This window comes from Podarcis filfolensis (assembly GCF_964270895.1).
Source record: "Podarcis filfolensis genome assembly, chromosome: W".
In the NCBI taxonomy this organism is placed as follows: domain Eukaryota; kingdom Metazoa; phylum Chordata; class Lepidosauria; order Squamata; family Lacertidae; genus Podarcis; species Podarcis filfolensis.
This window is the reverse complement of record NC_139619.1, coordinates 19,569,790-19,590,838: the sequence shown is the minus strand read 5'-3', so window position 1 is coordinate 19,590,838 and position 21,049 is coordinate 19,569,790. Positions and strand designations below refer to the sequence as shown.

General features: G+C 45.3%; 1 protein-coding gene across 1 annotated transcript in view; it reads right to left on the bottom strand.

Annotated features, from left to right (window-relative positions):
- Positions 1 to 21,049, bottom strand: part of LOC310753766 (cathepsin L2-like) — a 73,604-nt gene that overhangs the window by 40,721 nt on the left and 11,834 nt on the right. Inside the window, 3 exon segments of the mRNA XM_083595108.1 lie at positions 15 to 239; positions 13,288 to 13,446; positions 13,705 to 13,815. Of these exon segments, the coding sequence (XP_083451234.1) occupies positions 15 to 239; positions 13,288 to 13,446; positions 13,705 to 13,815 (495 nt within the window).

The window sequence follows — 21,049 nt, the reverse complement described above, 5'->3', positions numbered from 1 at the left end:
TCCTTCTGTCTTACTTTCTCCAAGTAGGGGTAGCTGGTCTCTGAGTTTATGCCTCCGTTTTCCTGCATGTACTCGGAGGCCCGGGTGATGTACCCTCCATGGCACCCCTGGTTGCCCAGCTTCCAGGAACAGTTAATGAGGTTCTGTTCACTTAGAGGGATCAGCTTCCCTGTCCTGTTGAAGCGCAGCCCTTCAAGTGCTCTGGTGGCACTGAATGCCCAGCAGGACCCGCAGTGGCCCTGTGGGAACAGCAAGAGGTGGTGAGGCAGAAGTAAATCAAACATTCATGGTGTGGGGGTAGACCCCACCTGGGTCCCATTCTAGGAGCCACAATTTAAGAAGGATATTGACCAGCTGGAACATGTGCAGAGGAGGGTCTGGAAACCAGGCCTTATGAAGAAAGGTTGAAGGAGCTGGGTATGTTTAGCCTAGAGAAGAGGAGACTGAGAGGAGATATGAGAGCCATCATCCAACATCTGAAGGGTTCCCACGTGGAAGAGGGAACAAGCTTGTTTTCTCCTGCTCTGGAGGAAAGGACCCAAACCAATGGCTTCAAGTTACAAAAAAGGAGATTCCAACCAAACACCAGGAAGAACTTTCTGACAGAAAGAGCTGTTCGAGAGTGGAAAATGGACTGCCTAGGAAGGTGGTGGCCTCTCCTTCCTTGGAGGTTTCTAAGCAGAGGTTGGATGGCCACCCACCAGCTTTAGCCAAGATTGCATTGCAGGGGGTTGGACCCTCAGGGTCCCATCCAATTCTACAATTCTATGATAAAGCAAAACGTTTTTCTCCCTCTCCCATAACACTAGAAGTGGTGGACATACAATGAAGGCAGATGTTGGAAGATTCAGGATGGAGGGAGCAAAGCCCTTCTTCACAAGGGCATTGTAAAGGGCGGAACTCCCTCCCAAGGGAGGCAGTGAGGGCCACCAACTTGGATGGCTTTAAAAGAGGGTTGGTCAGATATCTGGAGAAGGAGGTCAGGATGGCCATGCTCTTGTATTTGGGTCCTGCTTGCAGGTTTCCTGTTGGGGCATTAGGTTGAGTCCTGTGAGAACAGGATGCTGGGCTAGATGGACCTCCTTTTGCCTGATCCAGTCGTGTTCTTCATGTGCAGAACCTCAATGGCCAGGGGCAGTCCACCTCTGAAAGCCAGTTGCTGTTGGCATACTGCCAGGGAGACAAAGGCCATCATGCCTCCACGTCGTCTCAGGACGATCTATCAATCTCCCGTAGATACAGTATCAGTCAATTAGCAACACGAGCCTCGGAAATAGCTGTCCACATCCCAGGACTCATGCACGCCCTTTTCGCAGAGTTCGCACAATGAAAGATGCACTCAGGAGAGCAGCATATTTACAGCTCTATTCAGCGGTGGTCAGAACAAAGGAAAAAACATGACTGCCTGCCTGCGTGTCTAGGCAAAGAGAGAAACAAAAGCTATACACAAAAACAAAAACTTCATGTGAGCCGGAAGTACGCAGACTTTGTGACTCACAACAGCCTGCTCCTTTTTTAAGGTGGAACGGAAATATCCTAACATCCTACCCTTTCCGTGTAACCTGTAGTACCTGTGGTTCAACCCAATTGCAACCTCTGTACATAAACCTTAACTTGTTCTCTGTTAACAACCTTAGACAACAGATCAGCAGGAATTTCATTTCCTGGCATGTAGGACACCTGAATGAGTCCTTTCTGAATACACTCTCTTGCACGATGTAACTTAATCTGCAAGTACTTGGTTCTTTGCTTGCAACTCTCTGAGTTCAGCAAAGCCAAACAGGATCTATTGTCTTGATACACTTGTATAGGACATTTCACAGAAACTCTGATGTCCTGAAACAGTTGCATCAACCATTCACAATCCATGAGTGAAAATGACAGGGCATTGAGTTCTGCTTCACAGGAACTTAGGCTTACTGTTGTCTGCTTCTTGCATAGCCAGTCAAACAGACAGTGGTTGTACATGTAGCATACTCCAGAAGTGCTTGTACCATCCGTGGTGTCACTTCCAAAACTAGCATCTGCAAATATTTCAAGACCTCCAGTCTTCTGACTGGTGAACCTCAGCCTGCAGTGCAAAGTCCTTTTCAAATAGCGGGCTATGCGCTTCAGAGCTTTCCAATCCTGAACAGTAGGATTGTTAGCATGTCTGCTAAGCAGGTTAGTGCTTACAGCTATGTCAGGTCTTGAACATCTAGAAATGAAATTCAGCTTGCCTAGAATGCATCTGTACAGCGTAGTGTCAGAAAACGCTTCAGCAGTACTATCTACCTGGTAACCTGTCACCATCGGTGTGTCTGCTGGGTTTGCATCAACCAAATTCAACCTGGTTAATACATCAGCAATTTTCTGTGTTTGATGAACCAGAAAATTACCTGCTTGGTCCCTCTCCACCAGCAGAGAAAGATAGTTGGATACCTCACCAAGATCCTTCATATCAAAGTGCTCCTTCAGCTGAGCTAGGTTGCTTTGGTACAAAGCCTGATTCTTCCAAAACATCAGAAGATCATCAACAAAACATAAACAATACAGTTTGTTTTGCCCCTCCTCCTTGACAAACACACATGGATCAGCTTTGCCTTGGTGAAAACCTAGAGAAAACAATGTCTCAGTGAGTTTTGTGTTCCAACACCTGGCGCTCTGCTTGAGACCATATAAGGACTTCTGAAGTTTACAGACCATTCCCTTCTGTATCTGCATCCCGTCGGATGGAAGCATATACAGCTCCTCCCCCAAAACCACGTACAAAAAAGCTGTATTAACGTTGTGATGGGAAACGTGCAGTTTCTCCTCTGCAGCAATCTTGAGCATTAGCCGAACGCTCTCATACTTGACGGTGGGTGAGTAGGACTCATGGTAATCCTGTCCTGGTACCTGTGAGAAACCTCTGGCAACCAATCTGGCTTTGTGCCTGACAACCTTGCCATTCTGGTCTGTCTTGGCCTTGAAGACCCATTTGCTGCCAACCAGTCTCATTCCTGGGACTACCGGTACTAGCTCCCAAATTTGGTTCCTATCCAAGGAATCAACTTCAGCCTTCATGGCATTAAGCCATGGCTCAGCATCTTTAGAGGTTAACTCCTGAACCTCTTTGAAGCTTGAAGGTTCCCACACCTTCTCTGAGCTACTAAGAACAGCAGTTGCTGTCTTAGCAAACTCATCAGCAAATCTCTTTGGAGGTTTGTCTTTTGTGGCCCTTTCAGATCTGCGTACTAGACGCAAGTCTTCTGCACTCATCTCCTCCTTCTTAGGAGAAAAGTGACCAATGGTGAATAGTGGTTCTTCCAGTTCATTGTCAGACGCATCAGATGGTCTGACTGAGGCCTTTGCGCTCTTGTAGTCTGCTGTGTCATCACTTTTGCTGACACCAGCAGCAGCGCTGCCCACTGAGCTGGAATCCAAACTCTGATCATCATCATCAGCTTCCTTTTCTTCCTCAACATCATCTGCTTTTTTCACATCATCTTCATCCTCCTCTGAGTGACTCTGGAAAATCCCCACATTTTCCCCCCACTTAGGATTGTATTCAACACTCTTTGTGAACCTAATGGACTTAGAATCAGTCATCCATACCCTGTATGCACCTTTTTCGTACCCCATGAACAAACCATGTGCCCCACGCTTCCCAAGCTTGCTGCTCTGTGGGGTGTGGACCCACATGTCAGAACCAAAGATTCTCATGTGCTTGACGTAAGGTTTCTTACCAAACATCTTCTCATAGGGAGTACAACCAATAGGTGATGACAGTCTCCTTTTATAGGAATAAACAAACGTGGACAGAGCCTCCCCCCAAAACTTCTCAGGGAGATTGGCATCATGCAACAAGGTTTTTAGGCCTTGCAGTAAAGTTTCGTTTGCTCGCTCAACAAGTCCATTCATCCATGGAGATCTAGGCGTTGAGAGGTCATGCTAGATTCCCTTCTCAGTCAGGAAAGCTTCAAACTGCTGAGAAATGAATTCACCACCTCGATCAGTAAACAGACAGCCGATACGTTTACTGTGAGCATTCTCCAACCATGCACAGAATGCCTTGAACCTAGGAAACGCTTCCGACTTCTGCTGGAGCATAAACACATGAATGTACCTGGAAAAAGAATCAATTAGAACCATGAAGTACCTTGCTCCACCCAAAGAGGGCGCAAGTGGACTAACCAGGTCTGCGTGGACTAGCTGGTAGGGTTTGGAAGCCTGTCTGCTAGACTCCTTGCCTTTTGGAGCAACCTTCACCTTGTTCTCTGCACAAGATACACATTTCATGTGAAACTTACAGGGCTTGATGTTCAAACCCTGAACGAACCCAGGCATCTTGGCCAGTGCCTGCCAAGACATGTGACCAAATCTTCGGTGTGCCTCATGAATACATCCTGCATGAAGAACTTTGTTAGTTTATGCAACACAACAAGATTCAACATTAGACACAGCAACACCATTGTCATCATAAGTTATACAGAACAAGCCATCTATAAACTTTGCATGCAAAATGTCCTCTTTGCCTTTCCGGATGACACAGACGCTCTTCTTGAAAGAAATCTCAAAGCCACGCCCACTCAGCTGTGGGACACTGAGCAAATTGTCTGCAGACTCTGGAACATAAAGTACGTCTTTGATGGTTGTACACAGACTTGCCAGTTTCACAGTCCTGACTCCTGCGATTCGCAACGTCTTTCCATCAGCCTGGTGGATCTCTTCATCTTGAGGCGTGAAGGAGATAAACAGATGTTTATCCTTCGATAAATGCCTTGTCGCTCCAGAATCGACAACAAACTTTCCTTTGGCTTTTGGAGAAGCAGTGCCAGCAAACAGAACCTTGTTTTCCACTGGCTTGGGCTGCTGCTGCTTGCCCCCTGCTCCTGGCCATCAAACTTGCCTTTGGCCTTTGGCCATGAGTCTTATTTCCTTCAAAGACTCCTTATCTTGGCAACTCAAAAATCATGAGGCCTCTGGCTCGTCTCCCAGGCTAATTAGCCTGCCGGACTTCAAAGACTCTGCCGCGACAACAGGAAAGCCTCGCTTTTCCCCACATACCTTTTGCAGTCTTTGCAGTCTTACTCTCCTGTAAGTGCCGTGAATTTGGGCCCATAACCTGTTGTTGGGATACTGCCAGGGAGACAAAGGCCATCATGCCTCCACGTCGTCTCAGGACGATCCATCAATCTCCCATAGATACAGTATCAGTCAATTAGCGACACGAGCCTCGGAAATAGCTTTCCACATCCCAGGACTCATGCACGCCCTTTTCGCAGAGTTCGCACAACAAAAGATGCACTCAGGAGAGCAGCATATTTACAGCTTTATTCAGCATTGGTCAGAACAAAGGAAAAACATGACTGCCTGCCTGCGTGTCTAGGCGCAGAGAGAAACAAAAGCTATATACACAAACAGAAACTTCGTGTGAGCCGGAAGTACGCAGACTTTGTGACTCACAACAACCTGCTCCTTTTTTAAGGTGGAACGGAAATATTCTAACAGTTGCTAGGTATCACAAGTGGGCAGAGTGCTCTTGCCCTGCAGGAACCGGATGCTGGAGTAGACGAGCCATTGGCCTGCTTGGAGGTTTTACCCAAGATGGTGACGGCTTAGCAAGCAGGCTTCGGAGCTCTGCAGATAACAGGACTGTAATTAGCATTGACTGCCACCCAGGGAAGTAATTTTTCCTTTTTTACTTCTCTACTTTTAAACTTACCAACCTACTGAGATTCAAACAGCACCTTCTTGTCTATGCTATGAGAAACATCTTGGGCAAGTTCTGTGAAGCATCCTGGGCAGGCCGCCAGCTGCTAGCTATTCACCGCCAACTCCCTTCTATACTTTGTTCCTGAAACTCCTGGCAGTCTCCACACAGAGAAGCTCTTAAATTGAACAAACTGAACACTTTCTATTTTTTCTCTCTTTTTTGGTTGGGGAAACCTCTCCTTGTTTACTCCCCACGGTGACGCTATGCCTGCTAGTAAACGCCACAGGGACCCAGAGGATGTAGCTCTCTCACCGGTTCCCAAACAATCTAAAATAGAGGACTTTTTTAACAAATCTGCTTTTATAGTTCCAACAAAAAACCGGTTTTCTCCTCTTGAAGATGATTGTGAGTGTGGGGAGAGTATTCAAGGTGAGAGCATGGAACTGGATTCCGCAATGGGGCAAGTTGATCCTGTGCCGCTCAGAGAGGAAGGAATAACAAGTAGGGAGAGCACCCAATTAACTCTAATTGCAAGAACGGTTGAGCATATCTTCCAACAAATTAGAGGTATTGCCTCTCAAATAACCCAATTATCCAAAGAGGTCCACAGTTTATCAGTTAATAACAAGCAGGCATCAACAGAACACCATAGTACCAAAGGGAATTGGCGACAACAAGAGCAGACCCCTAAGCTCAACATAGAACACGCAGAGGCTCTTAAAACAAACTCTTCTTATTTAATCTTCCAACCAAAAAAGATCTGCATGACAATTTGTGGAAGGCCAAATCAATCTCCTAGCTGGAAAGGTGCCCAGCGTTCCAAACGACATTTATCAGACTTACTTGGCATTGGACTTACAGAGATCGACCTCGTTAGGACTGAGCTCTTGAATATCACAAATCAAACCCAAAAAATTATGTTAACTTTTTCCTTTATTAGACTGCCCTCACTGATTCACAAGCTGAAATTCAGATTGTCAAGCAGAGGAGTTTTTCCAACCCGGGTATTTCGCAATTCTATTGTTGCACCCTTATGTAAGATGAGGACTGGTGCTTCAGAGGGGCCCACAAAACCAAAGCCTGGATCCCCAACGGAAGTAATGACATCACAAAAAAACTTGACAGGTGGGGAGGAGACAGACATGCCTGAGTTGAATTCGCAGGATCATGCCCAACATCAAAATAACCAGGTGAGCCAAAAGGAACAGCCGATTCCTCTAGACAATTATCTTCAGGAATCTGAGCACTCTGTAAATCCTTTGGAAGAGGATTTTCTCAGCTCCTTTAGGAATCTCCCTCAGGAAGAGCAACAAACAGTTATCAAGAGGCTTGATCTTATGAGCCAGACATTGAAAGAGATTAAAGAACCAGAGGCAGAGACTGATAATAGACCCAATGGCCACAACAGAATGATAACTATAGAACCACCGGAGTATTGGACAAAGATGAGATATTTAGAAGAGGAGGAGTCAGGAAATACACCCAAGGAATCCCCATTGGCAAGCAATTTGCAAAGAAAAGGCCGAGTGATTACAAATGTGAGTACTTTATGTACGACGACTGAAATAATCAAACATCTGGATTATTCCAGTAGCATTAGCAATACTCTGTTGCCTCAAAAACTGGTAAACTCCGAGAGTACATTGGCCAACAACTGACTAAGAGTAAATCACTGTAAAACAATTAAACTTCTCTCATGGAATGTAACAGGGTGGATGAACAAGATCCAAGACAGTGATTTCTGTTCTTATCTACAAACACATGATATCATCTTTCTTCAAGAAACCTGGGCAAAAGAGGGCACTATGGTTGAATTACAGGGTTTTACAAGTTACACTCAACCAGCTCTTAAAACTGTAAAGTATGGAAGGCCTAGTGGGGGGCTGGCGGTGCTGGTGTCAACCTCTCTTAATGTATCAATTCAACAGTGTCCCTTGTTGACCACCCCTAATTTTTTAGTGTTGTCCCTTTCTGATAGTCTCCTGAGAAATACTTATTTCATCTGTGTGTACATACCTCCAGTAAAGTCTTGTGGGGAACTGAGATCATATTGGGAAAAACTTGACCAGCTACTTGAAAGTATAGACTCTCCGTCACCTAACCCTCGGCTTGTCTTGGGAGGTGACTTCAATGCCCGGATCGGCCTTGTTTCCCCACAAAATACAATATTATCTGGACTAAACTTGGAGGACGAACCCGAAATCTGTCAGAGGTCAGCAATGGACACCACCTCTAATCACGCTGGGAAATATCTTTGTGAACTTATAATTAAGCATAACCTTTTGTTATGCAATGGGCACGGTCAAGGGGATCAAGAGGGTTATTTTACTTTTATCTCCCCCAGAGGATTTACTAGCACCGTAGATTATATCCTAACATCTAATAATGTGCCAGTTAACCAAGATACCTTCAGGATAATTCCCAGAGATGAAAGTGACCACTTTCCACTTGAGCTATCTCTGACATCATTCGTTTCTCCTTGAAGAGGGGTATTCGACAGGCAAAACGGGATTATAGGCTGAGGATTGAGGATAATTTAAGGAGCAACAACACAAGACAGATGTGGCAGGGGATTCAGCACATTACCAACTACAAACCTAACCTTGGTGCTGTCGACGGTGACCCTTTGCTGGCGGAGGAGCTTAACCTCTTCTTTGCTCGCTTCGAGAAGGAGCCACCTGAGACGCCGGTATTACAGCCACCAGCCCTTAGGGGCCCCTCATTCACGGTAGAGGAGCATGAGGTGAGAAAGGTATTGAGGATGGTGAATCCGAGGAAGGCGGCTGGACCTGATGGCATCACTGGAAAGGTGTTGAAGGGCTGTGCGGATCAGCTGGCGAGGGTCTTTACTAAGATCTTCAACAAGTCCTTACACCAGTCTATTGTCCCACCCTGCCTGAAGTCGTCAACTATTGTCCCTCTGCCCAAAAAATCCACAATCAGTAGTTTGAACGACTACAGACCAGTTGCACTGACTCCGATCATCATGAAGTGTTTTGAGAAACTGGTGCGCCGTCATATTATTTCCTGTCTTCCATCAACTTTTGACAACTACCAGTTTGCATACAGGGCAAATAGATCCACAGAGGACGCTATCACCACCACTCTCCATGCTGCTCTGTCCCATCTGGAGCAGCCGGGGAGTTATGTGAGGCTGCTGTTTGTGGATTTTAGCTCAGCTTTTAACACTATTCTCCCCCATAGACTGGTGTCCAAGCTAGAGGCGATTGGACTCTCCAACTCCACCTGTCTCTGGGTTTTGGATTTTTTGTCAGAACGTTCTCAGAGGGTTAGAGTAGGGTCACATATGTCCACAGCCCTTAGCCTTAACACCGGCTCACCACAGGGTTGTGTGTTGAGTCCCCTGCTCTATGCTCTCTATACGTATGACTGTACAGCCATCTATTCCAGCAACAAAATCATCAAGTTTGCTGATGACACTACGGTGGTAGGGCTCATTTCAGGAGGGGATGAGTCCGCCTATCGGGACGAGGTGGAGCGGCTCTGTGTTTGGTGTGGAGAGAACAATCTGGCTCTTAATACGGCTAAGACCAAGGAATTAGTGGTGGATTACAGGAAAAAAAAGGCGGACATTCAGCCCTTGCATATCAATGGGGAACGGGTGGAGAGGGTGGCGGAATTCAGGTTTTTGGGAGTAACTATCGATCAGGGCATGACTTGGAGCGCAAATACCACTGCTCTGGTGAAGAAGGCCCAGCAGAGAATTTATTTCCTCAGACTTTTAAAGAAGAACAATCTGAGTGAGAGACTGCTGGTGTCCTTCTACCGAGGCTCCATAGAGAGCATTCTTACATACTGTATTTGTGCTTGGTTCTCCAGTTGTACAGCTAGGGAGAGGAAGGTGCTCCAGAAGGTCATAACCACAGCACAAAGGATTATTGGTCAACCTCTCCCATCCTTGGAAGAATTGTACGGTTCCCGTTGTCTTAGGAAAGCAAACAACATCCTGCAGGATTCATCTCACCCGGGACACAGTCTGTTTGCACTACTGCCGTCTGGCAGGAGATATAGAAACATCAAGTCAAGGACAAATAGACTGAAAAACAGTTTCTACCCGAGAGCTGTGGCCCTTTTGAATGCTGTAACTCGATAGTGTGACTTGGGAGATTGATGGGTGTGGGTGTGGGTGTGGCTGGAATGTGGTTTGTGGGTTGTTGTTGTTGTTTTGCTTTTGTTGTTTTTAAGGGATGGCATCCAATTTCGTTGCACTTGTGCAATGTTGCACGTGTGTAATGACAATAAAGAATCTATCTATCTATCTATCTTTCCTAAATTATTGGATGAAACGGAATATCTGATACTTGGAAATAGAAGGTTAAAATTGAATGCACAGGTCCAAGAAAAAATGATTCAGATCCTGGATTCCCATGAATTTGCTTTATTAAAGGGGGAAATGTTGTTAGAAACAGGAAACATAATCGGACTTTATGAGAACATAATCAATCGAATGCGCCCATTGATGACCACAACTAGTGTGATAAAAAACAAAAAGTTTAAGAGACAGACTTGGTTTGATAAGGAATGTCAGAATAGCAAAAAATGTCTAGCTAGGGAACTTAGAAAATTGAAGTTAAAACAGGATAAGCACAATCTTGCTCTACAAGCTGAGGTAGCCCAATTATGATACAATTATAAATTATTACTTAAAAGCAAGAAACAAATATATTATGAACAACAGTGGAAAGCATTGGGAGATGCAGCACTTCAAAAGGATTCACGAAAATTTTGGCATCTGGTTGCCCAAGGCACAAATGGGCTGGGCTACTCGTTAGAAGCATCTGTCCAAGGAAAGGATTGGGTGACATATTTTACAGGAATATATGGCCCCTGTCCTGACCCACCCCCACAAGTTTACTACACTCAGTTATCAGAACTGCCAGAATGGCCAGACGTCACGCCCAATCAGATTAAGAGGCTAATCGCAAGCCAGCTAGCTAATAAAGCTCCAGGAGAAGACATGATCCCAATGGAGATCTATAAGATAAGACCTGATTTCTGGTCTCCCATTTTTGCAAAACTGTTTTCATACATTAACAGCTCAGGTCGCATACCTGAAGGGTGGAAGTTGAGTATAATTGCCCCAATATATAAAAAGGGTGATAAGAAAAACCCTGCCAATTATAGACCCATTAGTTTGTTAGATGTAGCCTCCAAACTATATGCCAGGCTCCTCCTTGGGAGACTAGAAGAATGGGCAGATACAAATAAGGTGATATTGGAAGTCCAGGCAGGTTTCCAAAGAGGGAAATCCACATTGGACCAGTGCTTTGTGATGAACTTTCTGCTATGTAAATACATCCATAATTTGAAGCAAAAATTATATGTTGCTTTTATCGATCTAAAGTCAGCTTTTGATACGGTCCCAAGACATGCATTGTGGCAAAAATTGGAAAAGACAAATATAGACCTCCGTCTATTATTTCTCATCAAAACATTATATACTGACACATCAATACAAGTAAAGGTGGATCTGGCTGGCCATCTCACCACTAGAATTAAGACCATTACTGGAGTCAAACAGGGATGCATTTTGGCACCTTTCCTGTTTAATTTTTATATTAATGACATGGTTAAAGAACTGGAGGACCTACAGTTTGCCCCTGTCACAATTCTCGACCAAAAACTCTCAGTTTTAATGTATGCTGATGACCTAGTACTTGTATCTAGAACCCAGGTGGGCCTGAGACGGCTGCTTGCAAAATTAAGTTCATATTGCACGAGGAATGCTTTATCCATAAACTATGATAAGACGCAGGTCATTGTATTTGGGAAGCATTCTAAAAAGCATGTTTGGCACCTGGATGAACACATCATAAACCAAGTAAATACGTTTAAATATCTGTGATTGATTTATTCCGAAATGGCATCTTGGAATACACAGCTATCCAATATTAAATTGCAAGCCTTTAAATCAGCAAAAGCTATTCTGAAATTCGCTGCCTGTAAAGGTGGAAATTTGGTCAACCCAGCTCTATCTGTGCATAAAGCAAAAACAATGGCCCAGATTCTATATGGTGAAGAGGTTTGGAACCCCCACAGAATTATTTTTTAAGAGTTCTTTTAGGTTTACCCAAAGACGTGCAATCTGCCATGGTCAGGTTGGAAACTCGCATGTTGAGCATAGAGAGCCAAATAGATAAAATAATTATCTGTTACTGGTTTAGAGTTCAACAGATGGACAACGCTAGGCTACCAAAAAAATGCCTGATTGAGCTCTCGAATGGATTACCCCTTAAAAACTGGGTACATCATGCTGCCCAACTGATGGGTAAATATGACCTCTCAGTGACTGAGATTAAAGAACTTCCCTTATATTCCCAGAAAAATATCTTTAAACGGATCATAAGGGCAGTGGCAACTAAAAACGATCTAAACTCTATGTGCACATCTACATGCGCCCCATTGTATTTTAAACTTAGAGAGGCCAATGAACACATATCTTATTTTAATGAATTGACTTTTGCACAACTTCGAAAAGCTTTTACAGAGCTACGACTAAATACAATAAGCTCTTCTTATAGAGATGGGAGACACAGAGGCATACCAAAAAACGAAAGTGATTGCATTAGGGGATGTTCTGAAGTAGAGGATTTACAATTTACAATTTATTTACGGCTATTAGCCCATAAAATATGTACAAACATAAAAACACAGGGACATAAAAACAGATATATCCGACAACAGAAGGTGAACACCACGATGCAAGGGTGGGTCATTGAGCAGAGCCAAGTGACAGCTTGGGGCCAGGAGAGCTCCAAGGGACAGATCACAGAAAAGGAAAACTGAAGACGAACTCCGACATGCACTCTCATCATAACAGTTTGATTAGTTTTGATGTTGTTGTTGGTTTTTGGTGGTTTTTGAGTGTGAGATAACCGCATTCAGAAATCTCGCCACCTGCAGACTTACAGAAGGGTCTGTATCCTGCAAAAGCAGTTGAAGTAGAGGACCTTATGCATTATATCTTGCACTGTCCTTTATATAATGATGCAAGAAAAAGATTTTTAGTACCTATAATGACAGGGTCCCCTGGCCAGAACCCCTTTGACATGATTTTATATCTCCTCACAGACACAGATGTGACCTGGCGTGTAGCACTTTTTGCAACTGCTGCTAGGAAAATTAGAGCAAATTATATAGCCAAGGTAGCCATTAACTGTAAAGGAGATGAATTTACTTGATCCTATCTATCTATCTCAGGCTATGCTCTATCTTTGTCACCAAACTCTGAGTATAAATTGCACACTGTATTAATTGATATTGTTTTTAACATTAGTGACCATGTGATGATTTTAGCTTATGAATTTTATTGTTTAATGTTTTTATTTGCACATTGGGGTACTTTTATAGCTCTGTTTAGAGTACGTAATGTTTTAATAATATAAATGTTTTAAGTCTTTTTATCAATTCAGTATATTTTATTTTAATTGTCAAATAATTATGTGTACATTGTGGCAGCCTTTGGCTATGTGCAATAAAACTGACTGAGACTGAGACATTGGCCTGCTCCAACAGAGAGATGTTAAAAAAGGCCCCTCTAGGAATCCTGAGCTTGGCCATTAAGTCTCCTCAGGTTGTTCTGGACTCACCTGGTTCTTGACTGGGGTGACATAACCTTTGGTGCACCAGTCAACTTCCTTGGGGGTCTCCAGGCTGGCTGATTCTTGGAACAAGGCAACATTTTTACCGGGTTGGTCGGCCGAGTCAGAACGGAAGCTGCTGAGCATCTTGTTAAACTCTTCGTCCGTCTGTGGGAGGAAACCATAGTTGCTGTGCTCTTACTTCCAGATTTTCAGAATGCCCACCCCTGCCAAGCTACTCCTGAGGCTGCATCCCAGGGCAAAGCTTTAAGTCACTGGCCAAAACCAGCATCCTCCCTCTCCACTCCCAGCAGCTGGACTACAACCATTCCCAAGACCTGCGTTCCCCCAAAGAGAACGCTCACAAATGCCAGCTCAGATGGAAGCTGACCAGTTACAAGGGCAATGCAAGAGAGTTCCAGTTACCAAATCGCCCAGGTGGTTCATTGCCAGCTGGAAGCTGTTCCCCTCCTGGTTATGCTGTTCAATCCTCCGCAGGTTCTTCTCCCAGACGGCCCGACGAAATGCCTCTTCCTCCTGCAATGGGAAGCTCAATTATGGATCAGTGGTTCTCAAGCTTTTTTCTCTGGGACACACAAAATTTTTCTCATGCCACACCGACTTTTTTCTTGGTAAGAAATGTTACGAAAAAGGAGCAATGCTGCTGAGTGCTCCAGATGGCTGGAAAGCCAAACAGGATGTTGATGTTATGGGACTGTACCGTGGGAACCAGGGACAGTCTATTGTGTGCACTGAGCACCGGATGTTAGCTCAGAGTGTCACATTACCCTGTACTGGAAGTACATGGGTGGAGTTATTCCCTCTCTGCTGTGGCTGCTGATGTGAGAGGGTGCAGACATGTTTCCTCTGCACTGCTGGAGAGACAGAAATAAAGGCATGTAAATACATTTCTGTCCGTCTCTCTCTCCTCCCTGGGGAATGGCAGGGGAGGAGGGATGGTGTGTCCTTCTCACGTTTCAAGAAGGATCGCCGGGATCTCGCCTTGTCTTGCCGGGAGTCGCTGACGGGGGGAGATCAACAGGGAATCAAGCCGGGCACCTGGAGAGTGCCAAATTCCTCTGACTGATATGGGCTTGAAGATCCCAAACATATGGTAGCATGAGCTGCTGGTTATCTGATCCATGGGAATCAGCATGAGAGGTGAGAGGTTGATGGATCGTGTGCCATCCTCTGCACCAAGGAAAGAAGATAACGTCTGCATTGCAGCCAGAAGCTGAACAGACGGCTGGACACCAAGAGGGGGTGTTTTCCAAGCATCGGAGCCCCGGAAAGGTATGCTGAATATCGGGCTGAGAGTGTGAATGCAGATTGATTTATTCTCTGGTTCACAGAAGAGCTGCATTTGGAAAAACAGCTCTGAGAGCCTAGGCTTGCATACCAGGCATACTTGCGGTGAGATAAGGATGAAAAGTATGCACAGTTGCTAAGCAACGACGGTCAGTCGGCTTGGAAAGTTACTGACACCTGGGGCTGGCTCAGTCAGAGCAATGGGAAAGCGAAAGTTGTTTTGACTGTGAGACAGCTTGGAGTTTGCCTGCCTGAGAGAGGCAGAAAAACAGCTCAAAAGAGCTTTTGGATTTTACTAGCTCGAGGGTGAAGAGCTGAGACTTGGATTCAAAATGGATGCCAAGGACAGGGGGAGGGAAGAACGGAGTTCTAATTCCCCCACTGATGTTGCTACTGGAGAGGATGCTGTAGCTTTGAACGTTGTCCGATGTTACAATTGCGGACAGGCTGGGCATCTTCAGCGGAGCTGCAAGAAGCCACGCCAGCCAAAAGGAGCTAAGGGCCGCTCAGCAAAGCCTGAGGCAGCAGGCAAAGGTCATACCAAGTCTACGGTGAAACCTGCAAAGGCCCTGATGGCGAAAGGAACCACGCCAGATGTTGGACACTCGTTTGTGATCGATACGGGCTGTAATTTTCATATGTCCCCGCACAGAGGACTCTTTTCGACGTTTAAGAAGCAAAGCTTCGCTGTGGAACAAGCCAACGGTCAGAAGCTGGAAGCGACCGGGGTTGGAACTGTGTATCTTAAGAGTCTGAACCTGACTATACACAATGTTTACTTGGTTCCTGAATTGAAGTTCAATCTGCTGAGTGTTTCGCAGATTGCAAAGAAAGGACTGAAACTGTCCTATGATGCTGAGAGCTGCAAGATCTTCAAAGATGGAGAGTTGTATCTTTCTGCCAGAGAGAAAGGTGGACTGTATTTGTTGGACTTTAAGCAAAGTGATTACATGGAATGTAATTCTGAGTCTAACTTGATTTCTCTTGCAGGTGTGACCAAAACGAGCGCCAAGAAGGTGGCCAGGGTCGACAGAGCGTTTCAGCGGGTGTATGCTGATGTGATTGGTCCTCTAGAACCATCTAGAGGCAATGCAAGATTTTATCTTGTGTGTGTGGATCATTTCTCTAACTTTGTCTGGATTTATGTGTTAAAGAGGCCACAGGAAGCCTTGGAAAGGTTTCAGGAGTTTTGTGACAAAGTTGAAAAGATGCATGATGCTAACATTGATTGTCTTTTCACAGATGAGAAGCAGATTTTTCTTTTACAGGATTTCCAGAGGTTCCTGCAGAAGAAAGAGATAAGACACAAGGTTGCTGTTTCAGCGGAAGCGTGGAACAGGGGTGTCTGTGTACGGGTGAACAAAGAATTGCAAAAGGGGATGAATGCGCAATTGCTTAGTTCACATCTGCCACATGAGTTCTGGGCGGAGTCACTCATGTCGTATTGTCATGCATGGGTGAGACAGGTTTCAAGAGAGTTGGGAAGTTCTCCTTTTGAGAAACTGTTCCAGAGAAAACCTTCTGTTGCCCATTTCAAGGTTTTGGGGTCTCATGTGAGGACAGAAGCTCCAGGTGGAGTAAAGAATGCCAGAGGCATTTTTGTGGGATATGAAAAGGGTCTCTACAGAGTAATTTTGTCTGAATCTGGTCAGGTGATTCTCACAAAATTTCTAGAGAGTGCTCCTGAACAGGAGAGAGTGACAAAACATACATTTCCCACAGAGGACGATTCAGATGATGATGATGATTTCACAGAGTACAGTGGTACTGAGAGCGACAGTGATAGCTCAGAGAGCTCAGTTGTCACAGTCATTGAGAGGAAATCTCACATAATGGATAGACCTTCACAGGTGAAGGATGAACCACTGTTTGCTATTGGAACTGGTTCTCCTAAGAGTCCTGAGACTGAACCAGTGAGCAGAGAGGATCAGCACCTCTTACGCAGGTCTGAGAGAGTTACAAAGGGTGAACCACCCAAAAGGTACTCAGAAGAGTTTGCTAACTTAGCTGTTGCATGTGTTGCTGTTGTACACAACCGAGGACAGGTTGGAGCTGTGTCTAAGTCAGAGACAAAGACACAACAGAAAGTTGCTAGCCAAGGTAATGCAGATGCACTCATTCCTTGGAAGCCAGACAACCAGAGAGGTACACTGGGGAAACCAGTGGCGGGTAGTTCCAAGGGTGGAACTGAAACAACAGGGGAGTGTTATGTGTATAACAACTGTTTGTTTTCTTCTCTGGATCACGCTTTGCTTGCCGCAACACGCATTGATTCTTTTGGGGGAGGATGTTACGAAAAAGGAGCAATGCTGCTGAGTGCTCCAGATGGCTGGAAAGCCAAACAGGATGTTGATGTTATGGGACTGTACCGTGGGAACCAGGGACAGTCTATTGTGTGCACTGAGCACCGGATGTTAGCTCAGAGTGTCACATTACCCTGTACTGGAAGTACATGGGTGGAGTTATTCCCTCTCTGCTGTGGCTGCTGATGTGAGAGGGTGCAGACATGTTTCCTCTGCACTGCTGGAGAGACAGAAATAAAGGCATGTAAATACATTTCTGTCTGTCTCTCTCCCCTCCCTGGGGAATGGCAGGGGAGGAGGGATGGTGTGTCCTTCTCACGTTTCAAGAAGGATCGCCGGGATCTCGCCTTGTCTTGCCGGGAGTTGCTGACGGGGGGAGATCAACAGGGAATCAAGCCGGGCACCTGGAGAGTGCCAAATTCCTCTGACTGATATGGGCTTGAAGATCCCAAACAAGAAATGTTAGTTTCTGTTTCTCACTGTGCAGCTGCTTGGAGTCACAGGACTGTGTTTACATTCCAGGGCTTCCAGACTGTTGGCAGTTTCACGGGAAGGGAGACGGGATGTGACGTTCGTGGTTTCCTGTTTCCTTTGTTCCTTTGTTCCTTTGTTCAGTTGCTCTCTGCTTTCATAGAGAGAGGATGTCTTTTCTGTTCTGCGTAGTTTAGAAATAAAACTCTTTAAAAATGTAGCTCATACGATCTCATCTTTCCCTGCCGGGAACTCTGCTGATTGAAGAATGTGCTTGGAGCCTTATCAAAGGCTCGAGGTCATTAATTGTTTGTTGGAGGCGGTTTCAAAGGCTCGGTCGAACGGAGCTCCCAACATTTTTTGGTTGGGGCCCAGAAGACAGACGGCAGAAGAACGGAATGCAGCTTATCTTCTCTGCGTGTCAAGAAGATGGTTGAGAGGTATGTGCTCGAGCCCCGGGAAGCCTGCCAGTTCCTAATTGATGGCAATAAGGGGTGGACTTTGAAGTTTTATCCAAAGCTCTAACAGGCTGCAAAAGCCTTATGCAGTGTGCTTTTGGAATGCAGCTGGTAAAGAGACTCAGCCTGCTTTAAAGACACAAGATGGCCAGTCCAAGAGTAACAGAGGCTCTTGAGAATGTGTTTGGAATTCCAAAGGTCAAAAATAATTATTTGGAATGGGTGCAGTATGCAGAGGCTCTGCTACGAAAAGAGGGTCTGTTTAATGTGATATCAGAAGCCCCCCCCCCCAGCTCCAATGACCGATGAATGGAAGGCTAAGGATTCCAAAGCAAGGGGAACTCTGACGCTTATTGTGTCCCCTGAAGAGCTATGTCTTTTGCGAGATAAGGACTCGGCCAAACAGATGTGGGACAGTCTTAAAGATTCACATTTAAGAACGGAGGCAGGAGCTTCTTTGTTCTTTTATGCCAAGTTGCATGATATGGCACTTGCTGAAGGAGCAGATGTCCGTGCTCACCTCATGGAAATGCAGAATCTCAGGCATGAGTTGCAACAGCGTGGAATCACCTTTCCAGAGGCTGTGTATTCCTTCATGATTCTACATTCTTTGGGTTCAAGTTGGGAAGCGATTGCCAGCCAGCTTGCTGTTTTGCCTACTGCTCAGCTAACGGTAGCGCATGTTACTGCTGTGGTGTTAAATGAAGCGGATCGGCGTAGTGCTAGCTGCATCACTAAGGGGGAGTCCTCACAGACGTCATCCCAGAATGCAGTGGAACCACTAGATGGCGCCAAAGCTTTGAAGGCAGTGAAATGCTACTCATGTGGACGTCTAGGCCATGTGAAAAGGGAGTGCAAACATCCCAAGGCCAAGGCAACAGAGCAGCGCAGCGAAAGCTCAACGCGTGGAAAAGGCAAAGGCAAAGGTCCGAAGTCTAGGACAATGCAACACAAGGCAATGGTCTCACGCTTCACTCCAAAGGTCCAGAAGACGTCTAGATCTTTCTTCATCATAGACTCGGGAGCGACCAGACACGTCTGCAAAGACAAACAAATGTTTGTGTCCTTTACTCTGCAGGAAGGTGCGATTCACTAAGCGGATGACCACACGATCTCCAGTCAAGGCTACGGAACGGTTGTTCTTCACAGCTTGGATGCATCGATACTTTTGGACTTCTGCCTGTCCAGTAAAAAAAACCCTCCCTCAGACACGAAGCACCAAACTCTATAAGTTAACCCTATAATCACCAAACTCTACACCCCCTCTTGCTTTGCGTCTGAGGGGAAACACATACCCAATGTTAACCCAAACCCAGACCTTTGCAGAACTCTCCATGCCTCTGGAAGGTCAGTGGTTTCGTGAAACCATCAGCGAGGTTCTTAGCTGAGGGGCAGTACTTCAGCACAACCAATCCCTCATGAACACTCTGACACACGTTCTGAAAGCGAATGTCTAGGTGTTTGGTCCTGGCCTTGAATTGCCCCGTCTCAGCCAATTTTAGGCACGGTTGGTTGTCTTCGAAAACCATGACGGGCAAACTATTCACTCCACAGAGCTCTTGTACCAAACAAGCATAGAACTATAGCTCTCTGCACGCTTCAGAAAGAGCACTGAACTCAGCCTCAGTGGATGAAAGTGCTATAAGGCTTTGCTTTCTGGACCTCCACCCAACTACTGAGTTCCCAAACTTCACCACTAGGCCGGACATGGACTTGCGATCATCCAAGTAAGCCCAATCCGAATCTACCCAACAGGTCAGCTTTACCTCACCTTGAGCTGACAACTTAAGGCAAAAATCTTTGGTATCCTGGAGATACCGTAGCACCCTCTTGATGCTATTCCAGGCTTGCACACTAGGACTTGAAGCTTCTCTGCTGAGCAGATTAATAGCAAAGGCTATATCTGGTCTGCTCCACTGGGACAAATAAAGCAAACTTCCTAGAGCTGATTGAAAGATTTCAGCGTTTTCGAACGCAGAGCGTTCTACTTGCTGGCTGTCTTTCATGTAACCAGCCTCCATAGGGGTCCTGACACCTGCACAATCACTCAACCTGAACTTTTGAAGCAGTTGCTCAATTTTACCTCTCTGGCTGAGCAAAAAACTTCCATCTTGTGTTCTAAAAACATCCACACCGAGATAAGTCCGAACAGCTCCAAGCTGCTTGAGCTTGAACCTTTTGCCAAGCTCCTTAGCAAACTTCTCTACCTGTGCACCTGTCTGTCCTAGATACAAAAGATCGTCAACAAAGACCTGCACAGCCTCCTGTGTCGCACCTGACCCCTTCAGGTAAAGACAACTATCAGCAACACTTCTCCTGAAACCTAGCTCTTCCAAGGCTTCATTTAGACACATATTGCAATTTCTGGCAGATTGACGCAACCCATAGATGGGTTTGTGTAACCGCCACACAATGCCTTGCCCATTGATCTCAAAACCTGGAGGAGGGAGCATGTACAACTCCTCCTGAAGATCTGAGTTCAGGTAGGCAACATCCACATCAAAGTGGTTTACCTCCCAGCCTCTCTGTGCTGCAACAGCTAAGAGCACGCGCAGAGTTTCACTCCGAGAAGTAGGTGAATACACTTCCGTGAAATGAATCCCTTTTCTCTGTGTGAAACCTCTGGCAACAAGTCTCACTTTGTTTTTTTGTTTTTTTTAATAAATTTTTGTTGATTTTCCAACATATATTAAAACACAATACAACTAACAGCTGACAACACATAAACAAACAAACATATAAACACGTATAATTTCTTAACCTCTTTTTCTTGAACCTTGTTTCAACGACTTCCCCATACCTCCCTTTTCTGCATCCCTGTTTTAAACTTTTCCAGCAACCCCTAATTTCAATACTTATAATTCAGTTTCTAATCTTTTTCTTCTTACCCAATTCTTTATCACTGCAATTCTGTTTTACGTTACCCATGACATTTTAGCACTCATTAATTTTACAACAGTTCTTAAGATAAATTTTAAATTTCTTCCAATCTTCTTCCACCGTCTCTTTCCCTTGGTCACGGATTCTGCCAGTCATCTCAGCCAGTCCCATATAGTCTATCACCTTCGTCTGCCACTCTTCCAGCGTGGGTAGTTCTTGTGTCTTCCAATACTTTGCTAAAAGAACTCTTGCTGCTGTTGTAGCATACATTAAAAACGTCCTATCTTTCCTTGCCACCAATTGGCCCACCATGCCCAAGAGAAAGGCCTCTGGTTTCTTGTGAAAGGTACA